This window comes from Panthera onca, chromosome B4 (genome assembly GCF_046562875.1).
Source record: "Panthera onca isolate mPanOnc1 chromosome B4, mPanOnc1 haplotype 2, whole genome shotgun sequence".
Taxonomy (NCBI): Eukaryota; Metazoa; Chordata; class Mammalia; order Carnivora; family Felidae; genus Panthera; species Panthera onca.
Genome location: NC_138345.1, coordinates 125,320,201 through 125,345,285, shown reverse-complemented (window position 1 = coordinate 125,345,285; position 25,085 = coordinate 125,320,201). Strand labels below are relative to the sequence as shown.

The 25,085-nt window shown below is 46.0% G+C and overlaps 1 protein-coding gene across 2 annotated transcripts in view; it reads left to right on the top strand.

Moving 5' to 3' along the window:
* The window catches only part of NUAK1 (NUAK family kinase 1), a 73,950-nt gene extending 56,258 nt beyond the window's left edge, over positions 1 to 17,692 (top strand). For both annotated transcript variants that reach the window (XM_060656549.3, XM_078449522.2), the window contains exons 5-7: positions 7,156 to 7,275; positions 9,082 to 9,214; positions 13,018 to 17,692. In XM_060656549.3, coding sequence (XP_060512532.1) covers positions 7,156 to 7,275; positions 9,082 to 9,214; positions 13,018 to 14,171 — 1,407 coding nt within the window. In that variant the 3' untranslated portion in view covers positions 14,172 to 17,692. The remainder of the gene's footprint in view (positions 1 to 7,155; positions 7,276 to 9,081; positions 9,215 to 13,017) is intronic.
* Positions 17,693 to 25,085: the final 7,393 nt, after the last annotated feature.

Genomic DNA, 25,085 nt, shown 5'->3' with positions numbered 1-25,085 from the left:
AAGGCACATAGCTTCCTATGGAGTCATAGAATTTCCCAATGGAGGAGAAGAATAGTTAGAATTCTGAAGGCAATTGTTCTGGGAACAATGGTGCAGGAGCCCAGGGGAATGGCTCATGCAAATGAGCCATAGGGCGATGGTGTTGGGCCTCAAGGCTCCCAGGACTGAGCCCTTCAGTCTGCGCTCCCTGTCCTTTGTGTAGGTGCATAGCAGACGCACAGAACGTTAATAAAATTGAACTGTCGGTCATGTTTTTTTTCCTTGTCTTTTCGTTAAGAATCTCTACTCCTGGCATTGCCCAAGGTGAAACACACAAGCATGGGCCCACGCGCGCCCCTCCCCCCCACCTCCGCACAGAAACCAAACCTCCCCATTCCCCAACACGAATTTTTCCTTCTGCTTGTTCAAGGGATGCTGCTAGGATCTGAGAATCCTAGAGCTTGAAGAACGTTGAGGGTCATTTTCTGACCCCCTTGTTTGCATGATGAAGGCCCAGGAGGTCTAGGTGACATGCCCATGATCATGTGCAGTGAATCCACGTGGGCTTTCTGTGTCTCTGTTTCTGCAGAGTGTGGCCCAGCACTTGCCACACAGCGGGTACCCTTAAGCTGTTTGGGTTTGGGGTGAAAGGATGACAGCCAGGATTACAACTCCCATGTTTGACTTCTGGGCAAATTCTCTTTCATCATTTCACACGCACTCCCAAGGTTTTTTTTTTTTTTTTAAATACGTTTCAGCTGGTGTTGATTTGTCTTCCGGCTGTATCTGCCTGGCTCTTCTCTTCCTGACTCAGCACTTTGCTGGAAACATACTTAGAAAGGGCATTGGTGGCAGAGGCAGCAGACACATGACCACACACCGGCCTCCGTGTTCTGGAGAGCCCGTGGCATCAGCGTCTGGACCGGAGGGAGAAAGCCAGCGGGATAAGAGCAGCCAGGTCCCTCTCACAGCCCCCGCTGGTGCCTCCCTAGCCTCGATTCCGATTCCTTCTCCGGGATTCCAAGGCTGGGGGTGGGGGGAGGGGGGCTTTGGCCCAGGAAGCCTCTGAGCATGCTACTGGTTTAAATGTGACCCATGCCGCTGCACTTTGGTGCGAGCCAGGTAACTCGTTGTCCCCTCTTCTCTGCCTGGTGTTGATTTGCAAAGGGCACATCTGGCACTGGAAATTATTTATCGGGCCACTGTGAGAGGGCGTGGCTTCTAAAAATATTCACATAGTCTGTTGGCAGAAAGAATGAGAGCAATGTGCCTCTTTGGGTTGCATTCCGTACTGCGGAGAGGCCTGTTAAAGCCTCTGTGGAGTAAGCCTATGTCTACTAAAATAGACGCCCGGCATAGCAGTAATTTGCAATTAATAAAAATGGGCCAGATTCACATCCCACTCTCTGGGAGAATGGAATGCTGACAATTCCCATAGAAGGGTCCTGTAAAAATGCCTTGAAGTAAGAGGTCCAAGCACTGGGGTCAGCTCGCCTCCTCAAAGAGGGCTGGGAATTTGGTGAGCTCCCAGGGCTCAGAGTAGAGGGGCATAGGGGAGATGGCCTGTTGCCCCTGATGACAATGGACTCAAAGCGGCTGCGGACAAGAAAAGAAATTTGAATGGCTAGGGCTAAGATGAGATAGAAATCTCTGAGGCTTCACAAGGCCAAATGGGGCAGCTCAGGATATGGCCTCTGGGCTTTGATTACATGCGCGTGAGAACTCTGCATTTGTGCATTAATTAATCTGTTCATTTGTTCACTCACCCATTTACGTGTGTGTTTGTGTATATGCGTGTCTCCGTGCGTGGCTGCATTCACTCATCTATTTCCGCACTTACTTGTTGAGCAAATTGAGTTATGTCCTATGGGCAGTACATATTCGACCACAGACATGTACTAAGTTCCTACTGTGTACCTGGCCGCGTGCTGGATGCTGGGATTTAAGCGTGAACCAGAGGGCCAGGTCCTTATCTTCTCGGAGCTCGGAATCTCACAGTTGTTAAACCAGCATAATGAGCCATGAGAAGGATATAGAGGTAAGTGAGGAAGATAAGGTACCTGAATTTGACCTAGAATTCCAGCTGGGGACACAAGCAACAGACGAACAGATACAGAATGTAATTGTCCGGTGGTGAGGACAATCTGGCTTTTGCACACGTGGTTCCCTGTGTTTGGAATGCTCTTCCCACTGCTCTTTGCCTACCCCTCCTTTCAGTCTCAGCTTGAATGCCTCTTCTTTCAGGAAGCCTTCCCTGATCCTCTCTTGGCAGGACCAGATGGCCTTGCTATGTGCCTCATAGTGCCCGTATAATGTGCTCTGGAAGTGCTGAGCAGGAGGTAGTGATTCTGTTAATTATAAAAGGACCAAAAAGCCTTTGCTGAGGCAGTGGTGATTGAACTGGGTTTTGAAGGATGGGTAGGAGTTTGATAGAAATGTGCTGACAGCCTTCTACAGGGAAGGAGCAGCAAGCACAAGAATAGTGCACGGAGGCTGGGAAAGGAAAGTGACCTTCATTGAGCCTCTGCTAGAAGCCGGAGTCCTGTGCCGGACCTGCCACATGCCTTACATCATTTGGATCTCAGAATGTCTCCACTGGGGTGGGTCTGATTATCCCCATTTTACAGATGAGGAGGTTCCTGCAGCTGATATCGGAAATGGGGCTGGCTGCAAACCTAAGGCCGCCGGACTCTAAACACCCAGGCACCTGATAAATTCTGCCTTCTACCACTACTACCCAATTTTGCCCCAAATCTAGGCGAGCATCACACACGGGCACTTTCTTGGCCTTTGCTTCAGTCTGCCTTGCCTTGTCTGGAGGCAGCTTGTAGATAGTTGTTCCTAGGAGGGACTCTCCAAAAGCTGTTGGTAGCCACCGGCCAGGCTGCCGGAGTCATGATGGCCAGGGCAGCTGTGTCGGGACGCCCCAGTCGAGTGCGTGGTGAGCCGTGATGGGTTGCTCATTAGCATCCCCTGAGAAGCTGCTTCTCGGAGGTGCTCTCAGTTAAGAGCTTTCCCAGGTCACTTGGGATTGGTCATCTCCCAGCTGGTGCGGAAGCTGCTGACCCGCGGACCTCAGTGGAGCAGGGAAGGATTAACGAACCGCCTAAACTCAGTGCTGGTAATCAGTAGGGCTGGGATTTGAACCCAAACCCTCAAACCCTTCATCTCTTACTTCTCCCGTCGTGCAGAACAGCCTCCCACCCTGGGCATGCCTATTCCAGAAGCGGGTGATGGTAATTTCCCTTTGGCTCTTTGGTGGGCACTGTTTCTTAGCAAACAATTGTTAAGCAGACCAAACCACCAGCAACATCATGACGGCTGTAATCTAGAGTCTGTCGTCCCAGGACTATTCCAAGGGCGTCTCGTGCCTGTTCTTCTCTCTCACGCAGCTTTCCGAGGTGGGTTCTATTATTAGTGCCATTTTGCAGGTGAGGAAACTGAGTTACGTGGCAGGTCCCACCAGTGCCACGTCCACGGTCAGCCCCAGATTCTTCTGATCTGTCCAGTCTGCTGCACTTCCTCTTAGACACTGCAAATGACCGTCAGACCATTGCTTCCAACACCCTCCTCGTCAGCATTTTCCCCCATCATTTACCCACCGGCAAGCAGATACTTCCTTTTTCATCCTGTGAGCTCACAGCAATTATTCACAGAGACCCAGGGTTAACCGCCGCCCCTCCCCTTTTGGTACCGCGTATAAGTGGACCCATATAATATTTACCCTTTCGTGTCTGGCTTGTTTCACTTAGCTGGGAGTCTTCAAAGTGCATCTGTGTTGTCGCGAGGCTATTTGGAAATGTGAATAATCACTTCCTACCGTATCTTTCTACCTTTGATTTTTATCCAGCAGGACATCCTTCTAGAATGGCTTGATAATAACAAAAACTCCAAAAATTAAGGACCTGCGTGTTGTCTTCTCAGATTCTTTTCTGGGGCCCAGGCTGAACGGGTATTGGCCCAGTGTGGGGACGTGATTTTGAGCCGATACGGGGCAGAACAAGCCCATCACCAGAAAAAATTCAAAGTAGTTACCTTCTCCAAAGGTTACTGATGTGTCGGCAAAATACGACTTTAATTCGGTTATTTTTGTTTTATTATGTTTAAAATCACTATTTCCAAAATTTCAGGTTTTTCAAATTTCCCAGATTTTTTGTATTACACTGTCTTCATGGTTTCTGCCTTTCCCTCGTATCTTCTGTGCTATTTTACTTCATATTTTTATTTTGTTCCGTTCACTTGTAAAAAGTGTATTAATTTGAAAAAGGGGCCTTAAATAATTTCCTCAACTGGAAAGCCAGTGTTGTTTTGAATATCGTGAGGTTGATAAAGCTATGGATACAGATTTAATGGTGGGGAGCAAATATTTATGGAGGCCCAACTCTGTGCCAATGTCTGTCCTAAGCATTTTACATACTTTTTGTCATGTAATTTTCACCATGACACTGTGGAGGTGGGTACTGTTCCTAACTCTATCTTATTTTATTTTATTTTATTTTATTTTATTTGAGAGAGAGAGAGAGAGAGCATGAGCTGGGCAGAGGAAGAGAGAGAAAGAGAGAGAGAGAGAGAGAGAGAGAGAGAGAGAGAGAATCCCAAGTAGGCTTCTTGCTGTTGGTGCCGAGCCTGGCACAGGGCTCGATCTCATGAACCTTGAGATCATGACCTGAGCCAAAACCAAAAGCGGGTCGCTCAACCGACTGAGCCACCCAGGCGCTTCCCTACCTCCATTTTACAGATAAGAAATTGAGGCTTTGAGAAGTTTTAACCAGTGGCCATTTCTGCTCTTATGGTCGATAGACACTCCCAATGGTATGAAATCTTAGAGCTGGAGCCTAAGTTTAGGTGGTTCAAGGTTTAAGAACTCTGTGTGTGTGTGTGTGTGTTGATTAATATTTCTTTTCCGTTGAAGTGCCAAGAACACGGGGCTAATCTACATTTTTATAAATCTGTCAGTGGCAATGACAGTTTTACTGGGCAAGGCTGATAAGCATCAGTCTGAGAGGACGGGAGGGGTCCCTAACATAAACATGCTTCTCAGGACAGCTGCACAGAAAGCAAGGGTGCCCAGACTTAGAGAAGTCTGGCGCGAGTGTGTGCGTGCAGGGATTTGCACGCCATGGTGGTGGGTGCCTCTCACGCATGTATTTGGCAACCGTGGACATCGCGGGGTAGGAAGGGGATACGTTTTCCTCGGGACGCCCACTGCGCTGTGTCTGCACCTTGCCTTGGCTGCAGTTGCAGAGGCCGAAGCCCTGGGACTTCGGGGCAGGCCCCAGGGCATCCAGCCATTCCCTTCCTTTCCTAATCCACAGGGCACACTTCATAAGCTTCCAACCAACTTCCTGCAAGCAAATCGGAGGCCTTGATAAGAAAGTGGAATTCAGGGCAATTAAGTGCAATGTGAGCCCAGAGAATGCGTTTTCTGAGCGTGGTTATACACCAGCTGCTTTCAATGACATTCCATTCATTCATTCAGGGACAACTTTTAGAAAATAGCTTTATTCTGGGGGCTGCATTCAAGACAGAGCCTCAGCGTCACTGGGGCCAGGCTGAGCTCTGGGCATGTGAATCACTCAGCCTATTTATAAGCCCCAAATGGAAATCGGCTTGGAGAATGGCAGAAGCTCAGCTCGGAAGGCTGGGGTGAAGCTTGCAGATTATCGGGGGGTGGTCTTGTGCACGCAGTGGACTGAAGCTTTAGAGGCACGGGGTTTCCATGGCCGCCTACTAGTCCGCTCTCCTGAGATGCATCACCTCGTCTCCTTAAACCCGTTTCCTCATCTGTTTAAAGAATTGTGTTTAAATATCCATAACATGAAATTTGCCACTTTAACCATCTTTTTAGCTGCACAGTTCAGTGGCATGAAGTACATTTGCATTGTTGTGTAAATGGGGTTTTGGATGAGATTAGAGAAGGGGAAAGTGCTCAGAACAGTGCTTGATACTTGGAGGTTGTTCAGTAAGTGGTGCAAATTTCTTCCCCTCCTTCCCCTTCCCCTTCTTTTTCTCCTTCCTCTTTCCTTCCTTCCTTTTCCCCTTCTCTTCCTCCTTCTCCATCTCCTCCTCCACCTTCTTCATTTTTCTATTAATTACCTTGTGCTTTTCAAAATATTTTGCCTATTGGCGTGACAAGTATTCGTTGGGTGGGGAGGGAAGACGTGGAACATGCAACCTGCCTCGGGGACTGGAGTCTAACAGGCAAGGGAAAGTTATATATACGGCATGTGTGTATACATACGTACATAAATGTACATTATGTGTATATATGGGTGTGTATTTATGTGATGTATATATTTATGCACGATGCACACACGCATACACACACAGAGAAGAGTACTACCATAGAGGGTAATGAAACCAGGACAGAAGACAGTGATTCTAAGGGATGTGCCGTACCAGAGAAACAGGGTTGGGTAAAACATTTGCGTGGAGCTTGAAGACTTAAAGGTTTACATTCATGTTCTCATTTGGATTGATTTTTTTTTTTTTAAATTCTCACAATAATCCTGTGATCCAGAACAGGAAAGGATCCTGGGTTCCCATTTTCTGGTGGTTCAACTCAGAGTAGCTAAGGGACCTGTTCCATGTCGCACAGAGGGCTGGCGGCAGAGCTTGGCCTGATTGTACAATGACTCAAAATCCAGGGCTCCGGGTCCATTTCATCTAGGGTCACAAGGTTTGGCAAAATACGGTTCTGGTCAGAGTGCGGGCAGATGAAAATGCCGGGGTATCAGCGGCACTGGTCGGGGTTTTCCAAAGTGTGATACGCTCTGTGGGTGCAGAGTGAGTTTAGCTGGGCCACAGATGGGCGGTTTCCAGATTAATAGTTGTGTACTTCGTTGTGCATCAGCAACATCAAGCCAGTGATTTCCTGGGTGTTTCTCAGGGCAGGCCTAAACTGCAGCGAAGGTAAAGGCCACGCGGGGAGTAATTTTGAGTAAGTAAGAGAGCATGTAGTGGGCGGATGTGACAGAGTTGTGGTGGGTGGCAGGGACTGCAGCTGGGAGTCCCTGGCCCGGTCCTGTGGACTCTTTCCTTTATGAAGACTAAGGACCGGAGAGAGAATGGTGACCCAGCCGCAGACCCACGCAAGCGCCCTCGTGCTCAGATGATCTAATGTAGACATTCACTGGAACACTAACAGGCCCCCCTTGGCCTTGCTTCTCTTTGTAGATTGCTGACTTTGGGCTTTCCAACCTGTACCAGAAGGACAAGTTCTTGCAAACATTTTGTGGGAGCCCGCTCTATGCTTCTCCTGAGATTGTCAATGGGAGACCTTACCGGGGGCCAGAGGTGAGCAAGCTGCTGGTGCGTGGGGGGTGGAGGTGGGGGAGGAAAGGGAGGAGGGAGGGCGAGAATTGGATCTAAGCAATACTTAAGAACAAACAAACAAAAAAGCATGCCATGCAAGAAGACTTTTCCTTATATGATTATAAAAGCCATAATGTAGACACCTGGGAGAAAATTTGAGAAATCCAGAAGATAAAGTTACCTTAACATTTTTGTGACTTCTCTTTTAGACTTTTTTCCAATGTAGATCTCTGCATTTCAAAAAATAATTGCAGTCATTATGTATATGTGTATACATATGTGTGTCTGGCTTTTTATTAGCTTAAAATCATATTGTGACATTTTCTAAATTTGTTATTACTTAAAAGCGCGGTTTCTGATAAAGACATGTTTTATTGTATGAATATACCATAACTTAATCACTTCCCTAGATTTAGACAGATTGTTTTTAGTTTTTCCCTGTTGGAACAAATCAAAAAACAAACCACCAAACCCCTAACTCTGCAGTGACTGTCTTTTAGCATGTATTTTTGACAGCATGTATTTTTGATTAAGGAATTACAGTTTTAATTGTACCTTCTAATTCAAGAGAAATGTGTTTATTTCTTTATATGCCTAAAGGCTCTCAGGACCACTGTGAGAGATGCGTATGTGTAAATGCTATTTTGAAAATGCGTGAGTTGTGAGTGATTATTCTCTTTAAAAGGAAGGTTCTCTTTATGGAGAGATCCACCCGCTGGTTATCCCTTAAATAGCAGCTGCTCAGTGGGTTGAAATGTTTCCTTCCAAATATTTATCTGTTTGAGAGTGTTTGAAGGCAGGGCTGAAGGGTGAAAGAAGGATGCCAAGGCCCCCTACCAATTGTAGTGAAGAGAAAGTCTTTCTAAAATAAGAGTGTAAGGAAGGAGCATCAGACTCAATTTACGAAACTCTAAAAACCTGACACACTACATTTATCAGAGGTAATAAATGCTTCTTTGATCTTCGATGATCTCTTCCCAAGGTTCTAAGCTGGCAGCCTGCGATCTGGCCAGCAAGTAGGCTTTATTTGGCCACATTAGTCTTTCTAAAAGAAAATTGACCAAACCTTTAATAATTGGGAGATTTCACATCAAAGTCCAGTTTTTGACTTCTCCTGAAAAACCAGAGGATCTGGCAGTACTGGGCTCGCCTGGCTATGTGGAAGCAGTTTGCCAAGGGGAGGCTGCCTCTGTAAGGTGGATCAATGCACTCTACAGTTTGTCTCCGTCCCCAGTGCTCCACGTCGTACCCCAGATTCTCTCTTGCTTTGTTCATGTTTGTTGCGTGCCTGGCTCTCATAAGCATTTGAGTCTTTAGCCCCTGACCCATCTGAAGAAGGTGCAGGAAGGAATTGATTCCTGGATTCAGAATGAAGGGTCCTATGGCCCAGTCTTGTACCCATCACGTTGGCAGAGAGGGGCTCTGGGGAAATATCATTTGGCTTTCTTATGCCTCAGTAGTCTCATCTGTCAGATGGGGTTGAATATAATCCAGGCCCTACCTATTTCACATTACACTGAGGATCCAAGAAGATAATCTTTTTAAGAAAATTCTCACGTAGATTGGTACTGTCGGTCTCTGTTGGAAATGGAAAGGTCAGGCTCTGAAGCAGCCCACAGCTGCCTTGCCTATAGTTGTCAGGCTGCGGGCGGGAACCTGTCTGCCAGGGGCTACGTTCAGTTCCTGGGGTCGTTGTGGGTGGTTGCTCACAGGCAGTGAGGCCGATGGATTGGAAGGCATCCTGGAACCTGCTTCTGAGCTCCTGTATACCCTGTCTCTCTGCTCCAGGTGGACAGCTGGGCCCTGGGCGTGTTGCTTTACACCCTCGTTTATGGAACGATGCCCTTCGATGGTTTCGATCACAAAAACCTCATTCGGCAGATCAGCAGTGGAGAGTATCGGGAGCCCACGCAGCCCTCAGGTGCGGTGCCCTTGGAGGGTCAGAGGTCGAGCGGGAGTGGTTGGCTGTCCTGCCTTTGCTCACACTTGCTGCTTCTGTTTGAATGTCTATAAGGAGTCTCCTGTTTTTCCTCTTCAGATTTTTGCCTTTTGGCAAAGCTGGCTTGATAACGCTGCTCTGCCCAAACCTTCCCAAATGGAATTTCTAGAGCAAATGCTCTATACAGTAGGCAGGCTGGGAGTCCTGCTTATGCGAACCTGGGCAAGTCCCTTACCATTTGGATTTAGTCTCTCCACTGTTAATTAAAATTTTGGAAGAGGGGCACCTGGGTGTCTCAGTCGGTTAAACGTCTGACTTCGGCTCAGGTCATGATCTCATGGCTCATGAGGTCGAGCCCTGCATCGGACTCTGTGCTCACAGCCCGGAGCCTGGAGCCTGCTTTGGATTCTGTGTCTGTCTCTCTCTGCCCCTCCCCAACTCATGCTCACTGTCTCTCTCTCGCTCTCAAAAATGAGTAAACATTAAATTTTTTTTTTTAATTTTGGAAGAGATATCCTATGAAGTCCTTTCTAGCCCATGCAGTCATATAAACCACCTTCAGCTAGACTCAGTGCCAGGAGGGTGGCAACCGCTCTTTTTCACTGCTGTGCCCCGGGGGCATGTGGTATGGCGCTTGGCATCATTTATTGCATCATTTATTGCTATAGCAACTCTACCCCTCCCCCCACCACTCCAAGTAAATTGGTGGTTTATTTTCTTTCTTTCTCTCTTTCTTTCTTTCTTTCTTTCTTTCTTTCTTTCTTTCTTTCTTTCTTTTTTATACTGGAAATTTGCTAAGATAATAGATTTCAGATGCTCTCATCACACACACACACACACACACACACACACACACACACACACAGTTTAACTATGTCAGGAGATGAATTAATTGGTTTGACTGTAGTAATCATTTAATTATGTGTATGTATACCAATCATGTTATACACCTTAAATATATCCAATTTTTAAATTTTTCCCTAACCAGTTGTCCTGTAAGAGACAGCATTAACAAATTCAGCTGAGCTGAATATACAAAAGCAGGGGACATTTACTCTTACAGAATAAGGTGTTCTCTCATGAATTATAGTTACCGATCAGAAGTGAGAGAAGAACTATACACACCTCGAGAAATAGTAGCTACGTAAGGGTTTAGAAGGAGCTGGGTCTCTAATATTCTTACTCACGAACAATTATCAAAACACATCCAGCTAGTGGTTTCTGAATTAGCTCTTTTCTTTGTATGTTTAGGATGAAAATAGACGAGCTGGGTCATGAAGGATTCTGAATGGTTCTTCTTTCATGAAGTTTTTCTGATCTGTTTTACTACTTTGGATAACAAATCTAATTCAATTCCTGATTTTTCTTCTCATATCAAAATAAAATTGAATCACAAAATAAAATATTCAGTAATCAATAAAAAAAAAATTCGGTGGCTTAAACAACAACTAGGTACCGTATCTCTCGATTCCCTGGGTTGGCTAGAGCTCTCCTGGCCGTGCTTGGGTTTCTCCTACAGTTGCATTCAGATGGCCACCTGGCTGGGTCTGGTTGTATGACCCCTGCTCACTGCCCTTCCACGTGGGCTCCCCTCCACGAAGTCCCTCCCCAGGCCTCTCTCTCCAGGAGGAAGCCTAGACTTCTAACATGACAGCTCAGGGCTCTTAAGACAGAGAAAGAAGAAGCTTCCAGGCCTTTTTTATGTCAGCACCGGGAAGCCAGATAATGTCACTTCTGCCATGTTCTGTGGGTCAAAGCAGCCAAGGTCATAAGCTTCATCCCTTGATAGGAGAAGGTCATGTGTGGATGGAAAGTCTGTGCACATCTTTGAAATGTAGTTAACACAGACCTTCATAGATAGACATGCTACACACACACACACACACACACACACACACACAATGGATTCTCATTCTTCCCAGTAGTTACATTCTACAAAGTCGCTCTGAGCACTGAGGTAGTGAATACTGAAGCACGACTCTGAGAGGAAATACAGGGTTCAATCTCTGGTCACAATATTTTTGTCAACTGATCAGCATAGATCTTGTTTTATGTATATTTCTGTTTAAAGACACCTCATTTGAAATATCTTATTGGCTCATTAACATCAAACTCATAGCCAACAGCGCTATGACTCCTATCTGAATGAAGCCTATCTAACACACGTATTTTCTCCATAAAGTGTGTCACAGCCTTCTCGAACTTAAGAACCATAGACAGTGCTTTAGCACTATGGTGGGGGGGGGAGCATTTTACACGGTGAAATCACCAAAAAACAAGGACAAAAATATGGAAAAAAATGGACTATTACAGGCTGTAAAAAGTACACATTTTTACAGTATGAGGGTAAGAAGAAGGCAGGGCATCATCACCTCCTTTGAACTCAGCTTGGAACACACATACAGGCTGGGGGTGACTCAAATTTTTGCCACTTTGCAAATGTATACAAATGACAGGGAGAGTGGCCGGGTATTGGTTTTGGGGTTACAAATCCATTTTAGTGAGCAGGAGAATTGAGAATATAGGATCGGTGAAGAATGAGGGTTGACTCTTGACTACTGTGTTATACATATATGTATATATGTAGATGCTTATTTATTTATTTATTTATTTATTTATTTATTTATTTAAATAGGCCAGCCTGGTGTTTTTTGTTTTGTTTTGTTTTGTTTTTTTTAAGAAATTTCCAGGTGACCCTCACGGTGGTCTTATTTGCCTCATCGGCTAACCAACACACAAACACAGTTCCTGGCACATTGCAGGAATTTAGAAGATATTTCCTGAATGTCTGAAGGCAACGATCATCCTGTTACTTTTCAGGGGTGTAGCTCACCCCTGGTCTCATTGCCTGGCCCCCACCAGCTACTCATTAGCCTACACAAGCTGCTGAGGGGGAGGTGGGGCCTGGGAAGTTTAGATCCTTCCCAGGATCTAATTCAACTCCCATTGGGGGAAGCACAGTTTGATCTGAAAAGTCAATTTATAAGCTGTGAGAGTCAGTTGGTTCCTGTGGCCTCCTCAACATCCCTTTGGGCCTTTCCCCTAATCCTCTGGCAGCAGAGATTTGCACGTGGTATGTCTCAGCCAGGCTATAAGCAGATAGCAGATCTAGATGAGCTCTCGGATCTGACAGCTCGGTAGGCGTCAGCTTATGTCAGAGAGGGAGAAGAGGTGAGCTCACCGGGTGTGGGTCTCAGAACCTGGCCAAGGCCCGGGGTCAGGCCAGCCTTGGGGATGGCCCCTCTCCCTGCCCAGGTATGCCAGATGTGAGCCCCTCTCCACCCTTCTCTGTCTTTCCTTCTCTGATGAGGAGCCTTTTTCTCACCATCTCAGCCCTCAGTTTCCTTTTCATGCTGACACACTTTCCCCATGACCTTGAGCATGGTGTGTTTCCACGAGCCTACCTTGGAGGTCGAAAGAAAAGCCTCGGTAACCTCCACCTGTTTTCCCTTTTGGTAAAACGATAGCCACCGAAGGAATGATGGGGCCTGCTTGGGGTCGGGTGTGGAATCTGTTCTGGTTACCTGGACTTCCCCATTTAATGAAGATCTGAGCTGATGGAGAGCTTGGTAGTTCTAGGACATTCCTTTATTTCTATGGAAAAACGTGCCAAGATGTGACAATGCACTGGCCTGTGGTTCTGCGTCCTGATGATGCTTTTGATGTACTGTCTGGAAGACATTGGCTCCCATTCCCTGGTAGGGTCTCCTTACCCCTACAGTGGTGGCCCCGTCAAGGCCAAAGGCTTCCGTGCGATGTATCATTCTTCTTCTCTTGTCCCACAGACGCTCGAGGACTCATTCGGTGGATGCTGATGGTGAACCCCGATCGCCGGGCCACCATTGAGGACATTGCCAACCACTGGTGGGTGAACTGGGGCTACAAGAGCAGCGTCTGTGACTGTGACGCACTGCACAACTCCGAGTCACCGCTCTTGGCTCGCATTATCGACTGGCATCACCGTTCCACGGGGCTGCAGGCCGAGGCTGAAGCCAAAATGAAGGGCCTGGCCAAACCCGGGGCCTCAGAAGTCATGCTGGAGCGGCAGCGGTCACTGAAAAAGTCCAAGAAAGAGAATGACTTTGCCCAGTCTGGCCAGGACTCGGTGCCCGAAAGCCCATCCAAGCTGAGCTCCAAGAGGCCCAAAGGGATCCTGAAGAAGCGGAGCAACAGCGAACATCGCTCCCACAGCACGGGCTTCATCGAAGGCGTGGTCAGCCCTGCCTTGCCCTCTGCTTTCAAGATGGAGCAGGACTTGTGTCGGACTGGTGTGCCCCTCCCAAGCTCCCCCGAGGCAGAGGTGCCGGGTAAACTCAGCCCCAAGCAGTCGGCCACGATGCCCAAGAAGGGCATCTTGAAGAAGACCCAGCAGAGAGAATCGGGGTACTATTCTTCCCCAGAGCGCAGCGAATCTTCCGAGCTGTTGGACAGTAACGATGGGCTGGGCAGCAGCATCCCATCTCCCAGCCCCCCAGACCCAGCCAGGGGCACTTCCCACAGCCTCTCCTGCCGCAGGAAGGGCATCTTGAAACACAGCAGCAAGTACTCAGCAGGGACCATGGACCCGGCCCTCGTCAGCCCCGAAATGCCCACACTGGAATCCTTGCTGGAGCCCGGCGTCCCCGCCGAAGGCCTCTCCCGGAGCTACAGCCGGCCCTCCAGCGTCATCAGTGACGACAGCGTCCTGTCCAGCGACTCCTTCGACTTGCTGGACTTGCAGGAGAATCGCCCTGCCCGCCAGCGCATCCGCAGCTGCGTCTCTGCTGAAAACTTCCTCCAGATCCAGGACTTTGAGGGGCTCCAGAACCGGCCGCGGCCCCAGTACCTGAAGCGGTACCGGAACCGGCTGGGAGACAGCAGCTTCTCCCTCCTCGTGGACATGGACGATGTGACTCAGGTCTACAAGAAAGCGCTGGAGATCTGCAACAAGCTTAACTAGCTCCCCAGGGTGCAGGGGGTGGGTTGTGGGTGGGTTTTGGGGGAGGAGTGGGAGCAATGACTTGTGCTTGTGAGCTGGTTACCTCTTTGCTGGCCACGATGATAGACTGAAAAAGGATTGGTACCATCTTGCTTGGCCAAGTCCGCAGCCTTGCGCCAGCACCTGAAAGGGAGAAGTGGGTTCTCTGCCAGTCCTGCCAGCTGCCAGTCAGAATTTGGGTCCGAATTGGCATTTACTTTGAGGCCCCTCTCGGAGGACCGGCTGTCCGGGGGAGGTGGTGGTGGCCAGCGCTAAGAGGGTGGGGAGGAAGCATATGGGAGCGGGGGCATCTCCCTAAACATCATCCAAATGCTTCTGGAGGAGGGGCAAGAGAGCCTGGGGCCGTCTGCTTGGGGTGAGCTCAGAGCTTGCTTCTCTCCTCCTCACATTGGCAGGCTTGGTCTGACTGCATGGGGTCGGCAAGTAGATTTCAGCAACCTGAACTTGAGTCAGTGATCTGTTGATAGTGGCTGCCGGGGGTGCTGGTTCGAGTCGCCTAGGCACAATGGGAAGGAGTGTCGTGATTGAACCGCAGTGGTGCCACGGGATTGGAAAGAGAGGGTGGTAGTGCCCACGCCACGTAGTCGCCATCCTGGACCCAGCTCAGCCCTGGGAGTGTTGGGTCAAGGCATCCTGTGGGCTCTGTGTTTGTCCTTCATGCCGCTAGTGTGACCTTTGTTAATTTGCTAGTCTACCTGGAATGGAAGACAGGGCTTCGGTCAGAGGAGAATGCTCTGAACACTGCTAAGGACTTAGAAGAAAGAGTCAGCCCGTGGTGATTTGGGGGCTTTTTTTGCCGTCTGCTACTTCTTTCCTGATGTCTGCCTTGCTCTTCAGCACAGCCTTCCGAGGATGGACAGGGAAAAAGTTGGTGGCATCAGAGGTCAAACCATGGTGTGTAACTGAGCTCGGGACCCTCTGTGGTCTTTGGGCAGATGAATGGAAATTGATCCTCACCAGCAAGGGGGCAACTTGTCGCTTTCTTTAACATCTCACTGTTAACTGGAATGCTGCCTCTGGGGTTCTCACCTGCACGAATTGGATGTGATGTTGCCATAGGAGTCACGGGCTCAACCATTTACCCTGTTTGCTAATAGCAGATGGGTTCCCATCCACCGAGTGTGGAATCCACAGAGGCAGGTGAGTTTGCTTCCAGGGAGTTTGTGTTTGGTATGGGATATTTGGATGAGAAAAGGAAAGTTAGGCAGAAGGTACTCCCTCACCAACCCCCCCCCCCCCCCCCCGCCCATATCTAAGTATTCTGTCATGGGTTTGAACTCTTAGGCTTTGGGGGAAAAGAAAGCTGAATCCATTCAAATGAATAAGGTGTTGAAAGAGCAGAGTGGGTTGGGAGAAAGCGTACAGGAGAGGGAACATTTCCCAAGGAGCCATCCAGATGGTTCTGGAGGAGGTAGGAAAGAGGTGTAGCAGGACTCTTCGGTTAAAAAGTAATATAACTAAGTATTTAACTTCTTGACCCCCAGACTGCCGGTGGTAAGATGTCAGTCTCACAGTGGGACATCTTCAGATACTGGGTATGGAATTAGTGGTTTCTTTGGGGAATTTGGGATGACTTCAGATCCTACTGGCCTGGGAAAATTGAACCCTTTGATTCAAGATGGCCAACCTCTGGTAGCCACATAGATATATAAGGAGGACTAGTCTTGGGGGTATTTTTGGGAAAACCAATAGACAGTAGTTCATAAAGAGATGAGAAAGAAGTCACCTTAAGGCACTGAGAACAGTCATTGGAATGAAAGTGCCCTTTTCTTGAGGAGATGGCTCCAGTTGCCCCCTGTCGCTAGCTCTGGGGTTGTGGCTTGTGCGTGCCTTCAGGTTGAACTGAGTGGTGCATTACGGGAAGCTTCTCGATTTTCTTTCCTTCAATGCCGCCTCCTTCCTGAACTCCAGTATAGGTTCAAAGGGAAAAAAATCTGTAGATAGCTAATTGTGTGTGGGGGATGTGTGGGTGCATGGAGGGCATCCTGCAGCCTGTGAGCTCCCCACTCCATGTCTCGTTTCATGCAACCTTTTCTGAACAGCCTATACTGCCACACTGCTGGTCCGTCACGCGTGGCAGCTCGGCCAGCCTAGTTGGTGGCTGTCAGTATGACTTAAGGTATAACACCTACGAAGGTATAGCGCCTACCTACTGGTTGATGTGTTTTTTCCTTTTGCCAAGTGATTGCATTTGTTTAATATTTTCCATCCTTCTAAAATGACACTATTAAGGAAAATCACTCTGCTTCTCCCCCTCCCCCCAAAGCCCCACACCTGCATGTTCTCTTTTGTCAATAAACACCAACAGTGGGTTGTGGCAAAGACAGCCTCCACCCAGAGGCGGAGGTTCCGAGCTGAGTCCTGGTGTGCTGCTAACCAATTGATGGCCTTAGGCACCTGCAGTGTTTTGAGGGCTAAATTCTCCCTTCAGCGAGGGCTGGAGGGGTGGATTAGCCAGTCTCTCACGCCCTGCCTGGTTCCGACATTCTGCTAACATCCTGTGATTCTAGATGCCATGTTGACTGTGTCCTTTCAAGGAAAACCTTGGAATAGAGAGAAGAGCTCTTGACAAGCAGCTCCCCTGCTTCCTGATTAAGTCCTATCATCCCTACCAGTCAATCCCCAACCAAGGAAGTCATGCTCGATTCATTTCCATGGAATTTACAGGTGAGAGACACTTTCATGACCTGGTGGACCAAGCAGGAGAATCCATGTCAGCTGTCCTGGTCCTTTCCCTGCCTCTGTGGGCCTCTCGGTGTCTTAGTTTACACATCTGCCAAAGGAGTAGAATTCTACTTCTTTTTACAGGTAAATTTTAAGGCATGATCAGTTTTCAGGAAGTGCTTCAAGACCCTAGGCGAGATGAAAATGCTAAGTGCTCTCTGACTTTCCATCCCTGTTATAAGGTGCTGCTTCTTCAGATGATGGGGAGCCCTTTGCGGGGGGTGGGGAATTCAGGTGAGTGTTGCTCTGGCCTGCTGTCTTGAGTACAAATGTGAATGATCGACTGACTGCTTATTGCCAAACTGGAAATGTTTTGTAGGGATTTACTGGCATGGTATCATTCCTAGAAGAAGAAGAAAAAAAAAAAAAAAGAGAGAGAAACTTGACTGCACATTTTTTTTTTTAAATCCGTGTTGTGACTTTTATTTAATTTCTATTTTTTTTGGTAATAAAAAGTTGACTTTTTTATTTGAATTTGTCTTTTTTTATTTATTGGTCTGAAAGGCATTTCAAAGGTATTATAATAATATATTGGTGTAATTTAATTGGTGCAACATGCTTTATGGCTCCAGTCAAAATTGGTTTTCATTCATTTGATTGGTTTGAGCCCAGAACAGCCTACAGGGGGGAAAAAGCTGGATAACCACCCAAAGTGTGTGTATTTTCATTGGAAACTGATTTTTGTTTTGTTTTTCATTTTTCGTTTTGTTTTGTTTCCGTTTTTATTTTTTAAATTAAATAAATTGCAATGAACTGAACTGAACTGGGACCTTGCTTCTTTATTTGCTTGTTTTCCTCTGAGTTAATTAAGTGACAGACTGGGTGTAAGTAGCGGAAACCCACCCAAGCTAGCTGAAACACAAAAGGGGAATTTATTTGAAGTTTTTGGAGAAGGAAATGCAGCTGGAACCAGCACTGGAGCAGTAGGAGCCAAGAGAACTCCAGGCCCTTTTATTCTGCCCTTCTTTGCACACCAGCTTTCTTCTTCTCCTCCTTTTGTAACCTTGCTTTCTCCCTGATTTTATGACTTACCCCATACCTTGCAGGTAGTCTCAGTTCTGGGTTCCAGAAGAGACTACTGGCCCGGTTCCTTCAAACTGGACTGGAGTGAGAAAATGAATAATAAACAAGTAAACAAATAACCCACCCAAATTATAGATTGTAATAATTACTATGAAGGATATGGATAGGGTACAGAGATAGAGAATTAAGGGAGGGGGTACCTTTTATAGAAAGAATAGTCAGGGAAGTTATCTCTGAAGAGGTGACATTTGGTAAGAGATTGGAAGAAGAACTAGTTCTATGAAGAGGGAGCATTCTAGACAAAGGGAATAGTATATGCAAAGGCCCTGGGGTCTTCAAATCAGAGCTTTACAGGGTTAATTTCTGGCCCATTGGCATAGGACAATCCTGGTCCCGGGAGTCTGGGGTTTTGCTAAACATATGTGGTCAGGTTCTAACATGGACTGGCTATGATCATTTAGGACTCTGTGTGCCCTTAATTACAAATGGCTGCCTCCTTTGACAGGTGGTCCCCAGATGAGATACATGCCATGACGTGCAATTTTAAATAAGAATATGTTTCCACTGCAGAAAAATCACTGCCAATTTATTGAAATTTATGGAGAAGATGTTTTTAATCCGCAGACTCATGCAAAGCTTGGGGCATGGAAGCAGAGCAACAGTAGTGCTCTATGAAGACCAGAAAGTTCAGACGAAGGGTTTCATGTCACAAAACCTGCCCTGTGCTGTCACAACCGTCTAGTTCCAGTGGGAAATTGGCGGGGGGGGGGGGGGGGGGATTGGCAGTCAATGTTTTTAAATTATGACAATTATTTTCCTAGTGAAGGAAAATTTATGGTGCTCGTCTCCACCTGACTGGGAATGTGCATTGCGTCACGACCCGCTAGTTTTTCCCCATCCAGCCCCTGTGCTGGTTTCCATTTGTGAATCAGTCGGGATAGGCTGTGTTATGCTAAAGTAACAAGTCCCGAAATGTCAGTGGCTCAATATGATCAACGATTATTTCTTACTGTCTCCAAGTCCAAAACATGTGGGGCAGCTCTCTTTGTCATGTCTTCTCCACACAGGCGCTCAGGGATCTGAGCTTCCTCCATCCTGTGGGTCCGCCATCTTGGGGTCCTCCATTTCTAGATATGCAAATGAGGGATAGAGAGACCACAAGTGAGGACCTTGTAAGGGTCAGGCCTGAATGTGTATACGTCACGTGTACCCTCCTCCTGTTGGCCACAACTCAGTCACCTGACTCCAACCTAATTTCTCGGGTAGTCTTTGAGCCTATAATACTTAAAAAATGGAAAATAAAATGGAGTCAGATGGGCACATAACAACGGCTCTTCCACAGCTTATGTCTGCTCTCCACAGGGAGGTCCAGCACAAAGAAAAGTCATTTCTGTTGATATTAACTGAGTGCTTACTGTGCTGCAGGCAGTGTGCTTACCCTTTACATACATCATCCCTTTTAATGCTCCTTTAATGTTTCAATGTTTCCTGATCTCCATTTCTAAAGATGAGGAAACAGTGTTGGAGACGTGCAGCATCTTGCCTGAGTCACCCAACTATTAAATGTGGAGCTGGATTCAAGCCTGGCTGACTAGCTTCTGAGCCCAAGCTCTTAACTGCTGTGTTGTGCCCCTGGGATGATCCTTCCTTAAGTCAAACTCCTTGATCATAAGGCCCTTCTTGTCACTATCCTTGTCCATGTAAATGGCATTTTCCTGCAGGAGCTAAATGGACACAATCGGGAATGAAGACACGGGCCCAAATCAATGCACTCTCCGAACAAATATGGTGTCACGGTCTAGAAGATTTCATCTCAGTAGATAAAATTAATAGAGTGGGTTCAGGCGTCTTAACTCCTCTTGAGTGGAACGGGATGGAGAATGAGTCCTTCTCTATTCTGAGCACATGCTGTGGCTCCAAACTCAGTAGTAGGCCTTCAGTGGCTAGATTTCTTCTGTCCAAAGATGTGTATTCACACACACCCAACAGTGCTGTATAAACTCTCTCCTGTGCTGATGTGTCATCTCAGGGGAGCCCACTATCGGAGGGCTGAAAGCTCAAAGCAACTGCTTTGGAGTCACATGGAAACACAGGATGCCAGGCTGGCTGCATGGACCTGCTTGGCATCAGGCATTGCGAAAACTTCCATCACAAAAAACAGAACATCACCGTGTTTTCAAAACCTAGAGCAAGGTGACAATACAGGCATGGCCTCAAATCAGACTTCCAGAGGAACACCTCCCTGTCAGGAGAAACTGAGGGTGGGGAACAGCTCATTTTGGAGGCAGCTGGAGAAAAGGGGCTCCAATAATATAGCTATCCTGAGAAAGTGCTTCAAATAGAAATTTGTGAATCGCTGAAGCTGAAAAACATCTGATGCGGCAGTGCCTGGGGCATTCCAGAAGCTTCAACCATTAGGCTTTGGAGCCCAGACAAAAGGATGTGTGCAGAGCAGAAAGCCAGATGCAGACCTCTGAACCAGGCCTGCTGGTCAGCTCCTAAGAGGCCATGGTTGTGGGTTCAGTCCCTGTGGGTTACAGATGGTTCCTGGCAGGGGAAGCTGCTTAGACTGGCTTCTCATAAACATGTAAATCTGGGCACCATGGTGATAAAGTAAAGACTCGTGGAGGCTTGGGAAACATCAGCTCCCCTTTTCAGAGATACAACTCATAATCACATGCTCAGATCCTTTTGGGATCCAGAATCGTGGGATGCTGCTGCCCTTGAGGCTGTTGGAGCTGATGAGAGAGCATCTTGACATGTGCTTCTTCTGTGTCCAGTGCCCCACTGGAAAGGGAGGGTGGGGAAATGCGTCCTGGCTCCTTACGTTTCCACTGGAAGTGACACATGGCACAGTGCTCACATCTCATCTCTCCTCATCACTACAACCTAGAATGCTAGAGGCTGCTATTATTCCATTATCTGTACCATTATAAAGGGGGTGTCTTTTTAAAAATAAGCTTTATCGAGGTACAATTCACATACAATAAAACATACGTGAGTTTAGTTTTGAGGAGGTTTTGAAAAATGAGTATGTGCACGTGGTCACCTCCAGAGTGAGGATAGAGAACATTTTCACCACCCGCAAGTCTTTCTAATGCTTCTTCCCAGTTTGTCTACGCTCCACACCTTTGGTCTTAGGCAAACTCCCAATCTGCCTTCTGACAGCATCTCATATACATGAAAGTTTTCAGCATGTACTCATTTGTGTCCAGCTTCTTTCATTCAGCCCAACGCTTTTGAGATCCATCCATGTGGTTGCAAGTAGCCGTAGTTCATTCCTTTAAAAATTTTTTTTTATTTATTATTTTTGAGAGAGTGAACAGGGAAGGAGCAGAGAGAGAGAGAGAAAGAGAGAGGATCCGAAGTGGGCTCTGTGCTGACAGCAGGAAGCCCGATCCGGGGCATGAACTCATGAACCATAAAATCATGACCTGAGCCACAGCCAGATGCCTAACGAATGAGCCACCCAGGCGCCCCGTGTAGTTCATTCCTGTTTATCGCCATGTGGTATTCCATTGTATGAACATACCACCACTTGTTATTACGAACAAAGCTTCTCTCGACATTTGCGTAAAAATCCTTATTGGGACATATGTTAGCATTTTCTTGGGTAAATACCTAGGAGTGGAATTGCTGGATTTTATGGTACATGTATGCTTAACTTTAAAAGAACCGCAGAGTTTTCTATAGTGGTTGTACCGTGTGACAGTATTTCCGAAAACATAGGCGAGTTCCAGCTGCTCCATATCTATTCCAACGCTTGACGTCGTCAGTCTTTTTAATTTTAGTTACTTTAGTGGGTATGTAGTATCTCATTATAGTTTTAAGGTGAATTTTCCTGATGATTAATGATATTGAGCACCTTTTCATGTGCTTTTGGGCTGAGTATCTTCCTTTGTAAAGTATCTCTCCAAAATTTTGCCAGTTTTAGAAATTTGGTTGGTAATATTCATATTATTGAGTTGTAGGAGTTCTTTATATATCTAGACACAGGCTTTTATGAGATATATGTTTGCAGATATTTTTCCCATTCTGTTTTTTTTGCCTTTGTATTTCTTAACAGAGTGATTTGAAAAGCAGATGTTTTGAATCTTGCCAGAATCCTTTTCATAAAATACTCAATGGTTTGTGCTTTTCGTGTCCAAAGAAATTTTTGCCTACACCAGTGTTGCAGATGTTTTCTCTGTTTTCTTCTAGTAGCTTTACATTGAATTTTTTACACTTAGGTGTATGCTCCATTTTGAGGTAAACTTTTGTTTACCAAGTGTGGGAAAGGGTCGAGTTTCATTTTTTTTACATACAGATCTTCAGTTGTTGGAGAGCAATTTGTTGAGACGGCTGTGCATTATTACTGGTTTTCTTTTAAATGACCTTAAAATGACCTTTTAAATGAAGAAACAAATAAATAGAATTACCTTAAAAATTAAAAATCAGACAATATCTTTCATATTTACACATAACTTTATGTTTGCTGTGTTTTCTATCCTCTGTGTTCCAAGCTGCCCGTTGGTATCATACTTCTTCATGGAGAAATTTCATCAACATTTCTTCTAGTAAAGGTCAGCTGGAGACTACTTCTCTCAGGTTTTCTTTCTTTGAAATAAAAATCTTTGTTTCAACTTTATTTTGCAAAGATATTTTTTCTGGTTATAATATTTTAGGTGATCATTTTTGTCTCTTGTTCCTCAAAGTTATCACTCCATTATCTTCTAGTTTGCATACCTTCTGATTAGAAGTCTGTGATCATTTTTCTCTCTCTTCTCTGTGACATTTTTCTTTTCTGTGCAACACCTAATATTTTTTATTTATTATTTTTTCCTTTGGCAATTTGATTATGATTTCTCTTGATACTTTGTGTATGTGTGTGTGTGTGTGTGTGTTTAGCCTTCTTTGGGTTCATTGATCTTATGTCTATAAGTTTATAGATTTCATCAAAACTTGTATTTAAAACTTTTTTTAATGTTCCATTTTTACTTCTGAGAGAGACAGAGACAGAGTGAGAGTAGGGGAGGGGCAGAGAGAGAGAGAGGAGACACAGAATCCAAAACAGGCTCCAGGGTCTGAGCCATCAGCCCAGAGCCCCATGTGAGGCTCAAACCCACAAACCACGAGATCATGACCTGAGCTGAAGTTGGATGCTTAACCAACTAAGCCACCCAGGTGTCCCCAAAAGTTGGATTTTTAAAATTTCCATTATGTATTCAAGTACTTTTAATATTTATTCCTCTTCTTCCTCTCCTTCTAGAACTCCAGTTACATACATGTTATGCCACTTGATATTGTCGACATTTCTGACAATGAGGCTGTTGACATTTTTCAATCTTTTTTTCTCTCTGTGCTTTGTTTTGGATTTTTTTGGTGTGTCTTCAAATTCACTGATCTTTTCTTTGATAGTGTTTAATTTGCTCTTAATTCCACCCAGTGAAATTGTATTTCAGATTTTGTGTTTTTCATCCCTATAAGTTCCATTTGGTATACATATGCATTCAGCAATGTCTCTGTACTCTGGCTGGTGGAAACATGAATATTTCCAGCCCTGGGTGAACTCTGAGAACTGTTTAGCTTGTAGCTTCCCAGTGATGATTCTTCTTCTTCTTCTTCTTCTTCTTCTTCCTGTTATTTTCCTTTGCCCAGCTTCATGGGCTTTCTCCCTACACATGCACAGATCAGTATTTATCTAAAGTCTCAGTATCCCCATGCAGATTTCTGGAGCTCTTTGATTGTATAGTGCCCTCCTTTCCAGTACTCTGTGCCCTACAATCTAGCTGCCCATGGCCTTCATGATCTCTGTTTGGGTTCCTCCTTCTGGGGAAGAGATTTATCATAGAAATTTCCCCCAGGTTAAGCTGGTATAATTGGAGGGTTTACCTTGTGTTTTCTTTTCTACTGGGGATCATAGTTCTACATTGCTTGTTGCCTGATGTCTGAGCACAATTGTTTAATATAATCTGTTCTGTCTTGTATTTTGTTTTTACAATGGGGTTAGGAGGTATTTCATAGGAGTTTCTCCTTCATAGATAGAAGAAAAGTTGAAATTAAGCCATTTGCCCAATCACAGAGATAGGCGATGGCAGAACTGGGTCTTAAACTCATATATGACAAACGTCAAAGCCTATGTTTTTCACTCTTTTTTTTTTTCTTTAATATTTATTTATTTTTGAGAGAGACAGACTGTGAGTGAGGGAGGGGCAAAGAGAGAAGGAGACACAGAATCCGAAGCAGTCTCCAGGCTCTGAGCTGTCAGCACAGGGCCCCATGGCTCGAACTCATGAACTGTGAGATTGTGACCTGAGTTGAAGCTGAACACTTAATCAACTGAGCCACCCAGGGGCCCCCTATGTTTTTCACTCTTATCAAGATCCTGTTCTCCCCCCAACCTCTCTCTCTCTCTCTCTCTCTCTCTCTCTTTTTAAAATATCACATTCCAGAAAGAAGTCAAGTAAAAATTCTATCAGTGAAAAGCAAATTGGTTATTTTGCTTGCTGGTAATTTCAGTAAAAAGGGTTAGCCAGGGAGTTTGCTATTATAGTTGGGCTGCTTCTCAGAGGTGCCATTGCCAAAGAGAGCTTTCATTTATTTTCTTCCCCGGTGAGTGAGTGGAGAAAGCGTGGGACAGCTCTTCATTTATTTGTTGACTCGTTTACCAATTCTATCATTGATTCATCCATTCAAGATTATTTATGGAACACCTACTGTGTTCCGGGCACTAGGCTTCTCTTTGAGAGGGGAAGGGAGAGGGAACTCCTAAAGATCTTCTTTCACTGTCTTTCCCCCTCTCCTTGCTCACTCCCCCAAACCTTTAACGTGAGCATGTGGAAAGGGCCCAGATGGTGACATTGTAGGTTTGTCTCTCCCTGGATTCTGGTGGAGCTTCTGAGTGGCTAGGAGGGAAGTTAAGGCCTCTTCCCATATTAAAATAAGCACCAGGATCCCTGGGAGGATATCACACATTAAGCTATTGTCAGCTGAACCTTAGCCAGCCATTAATGTTTCAGGAAAGATTTATTAAGTGCTAACTGGGAGTAAGAATGGAGAACAGCACAGACCCCTTGGGAATCCTTGGGACAGAAGGCGAAGGCAAGGGAATTCTCACAAGAAAGGTGGCAAGAGAGACTGAAATTTTGC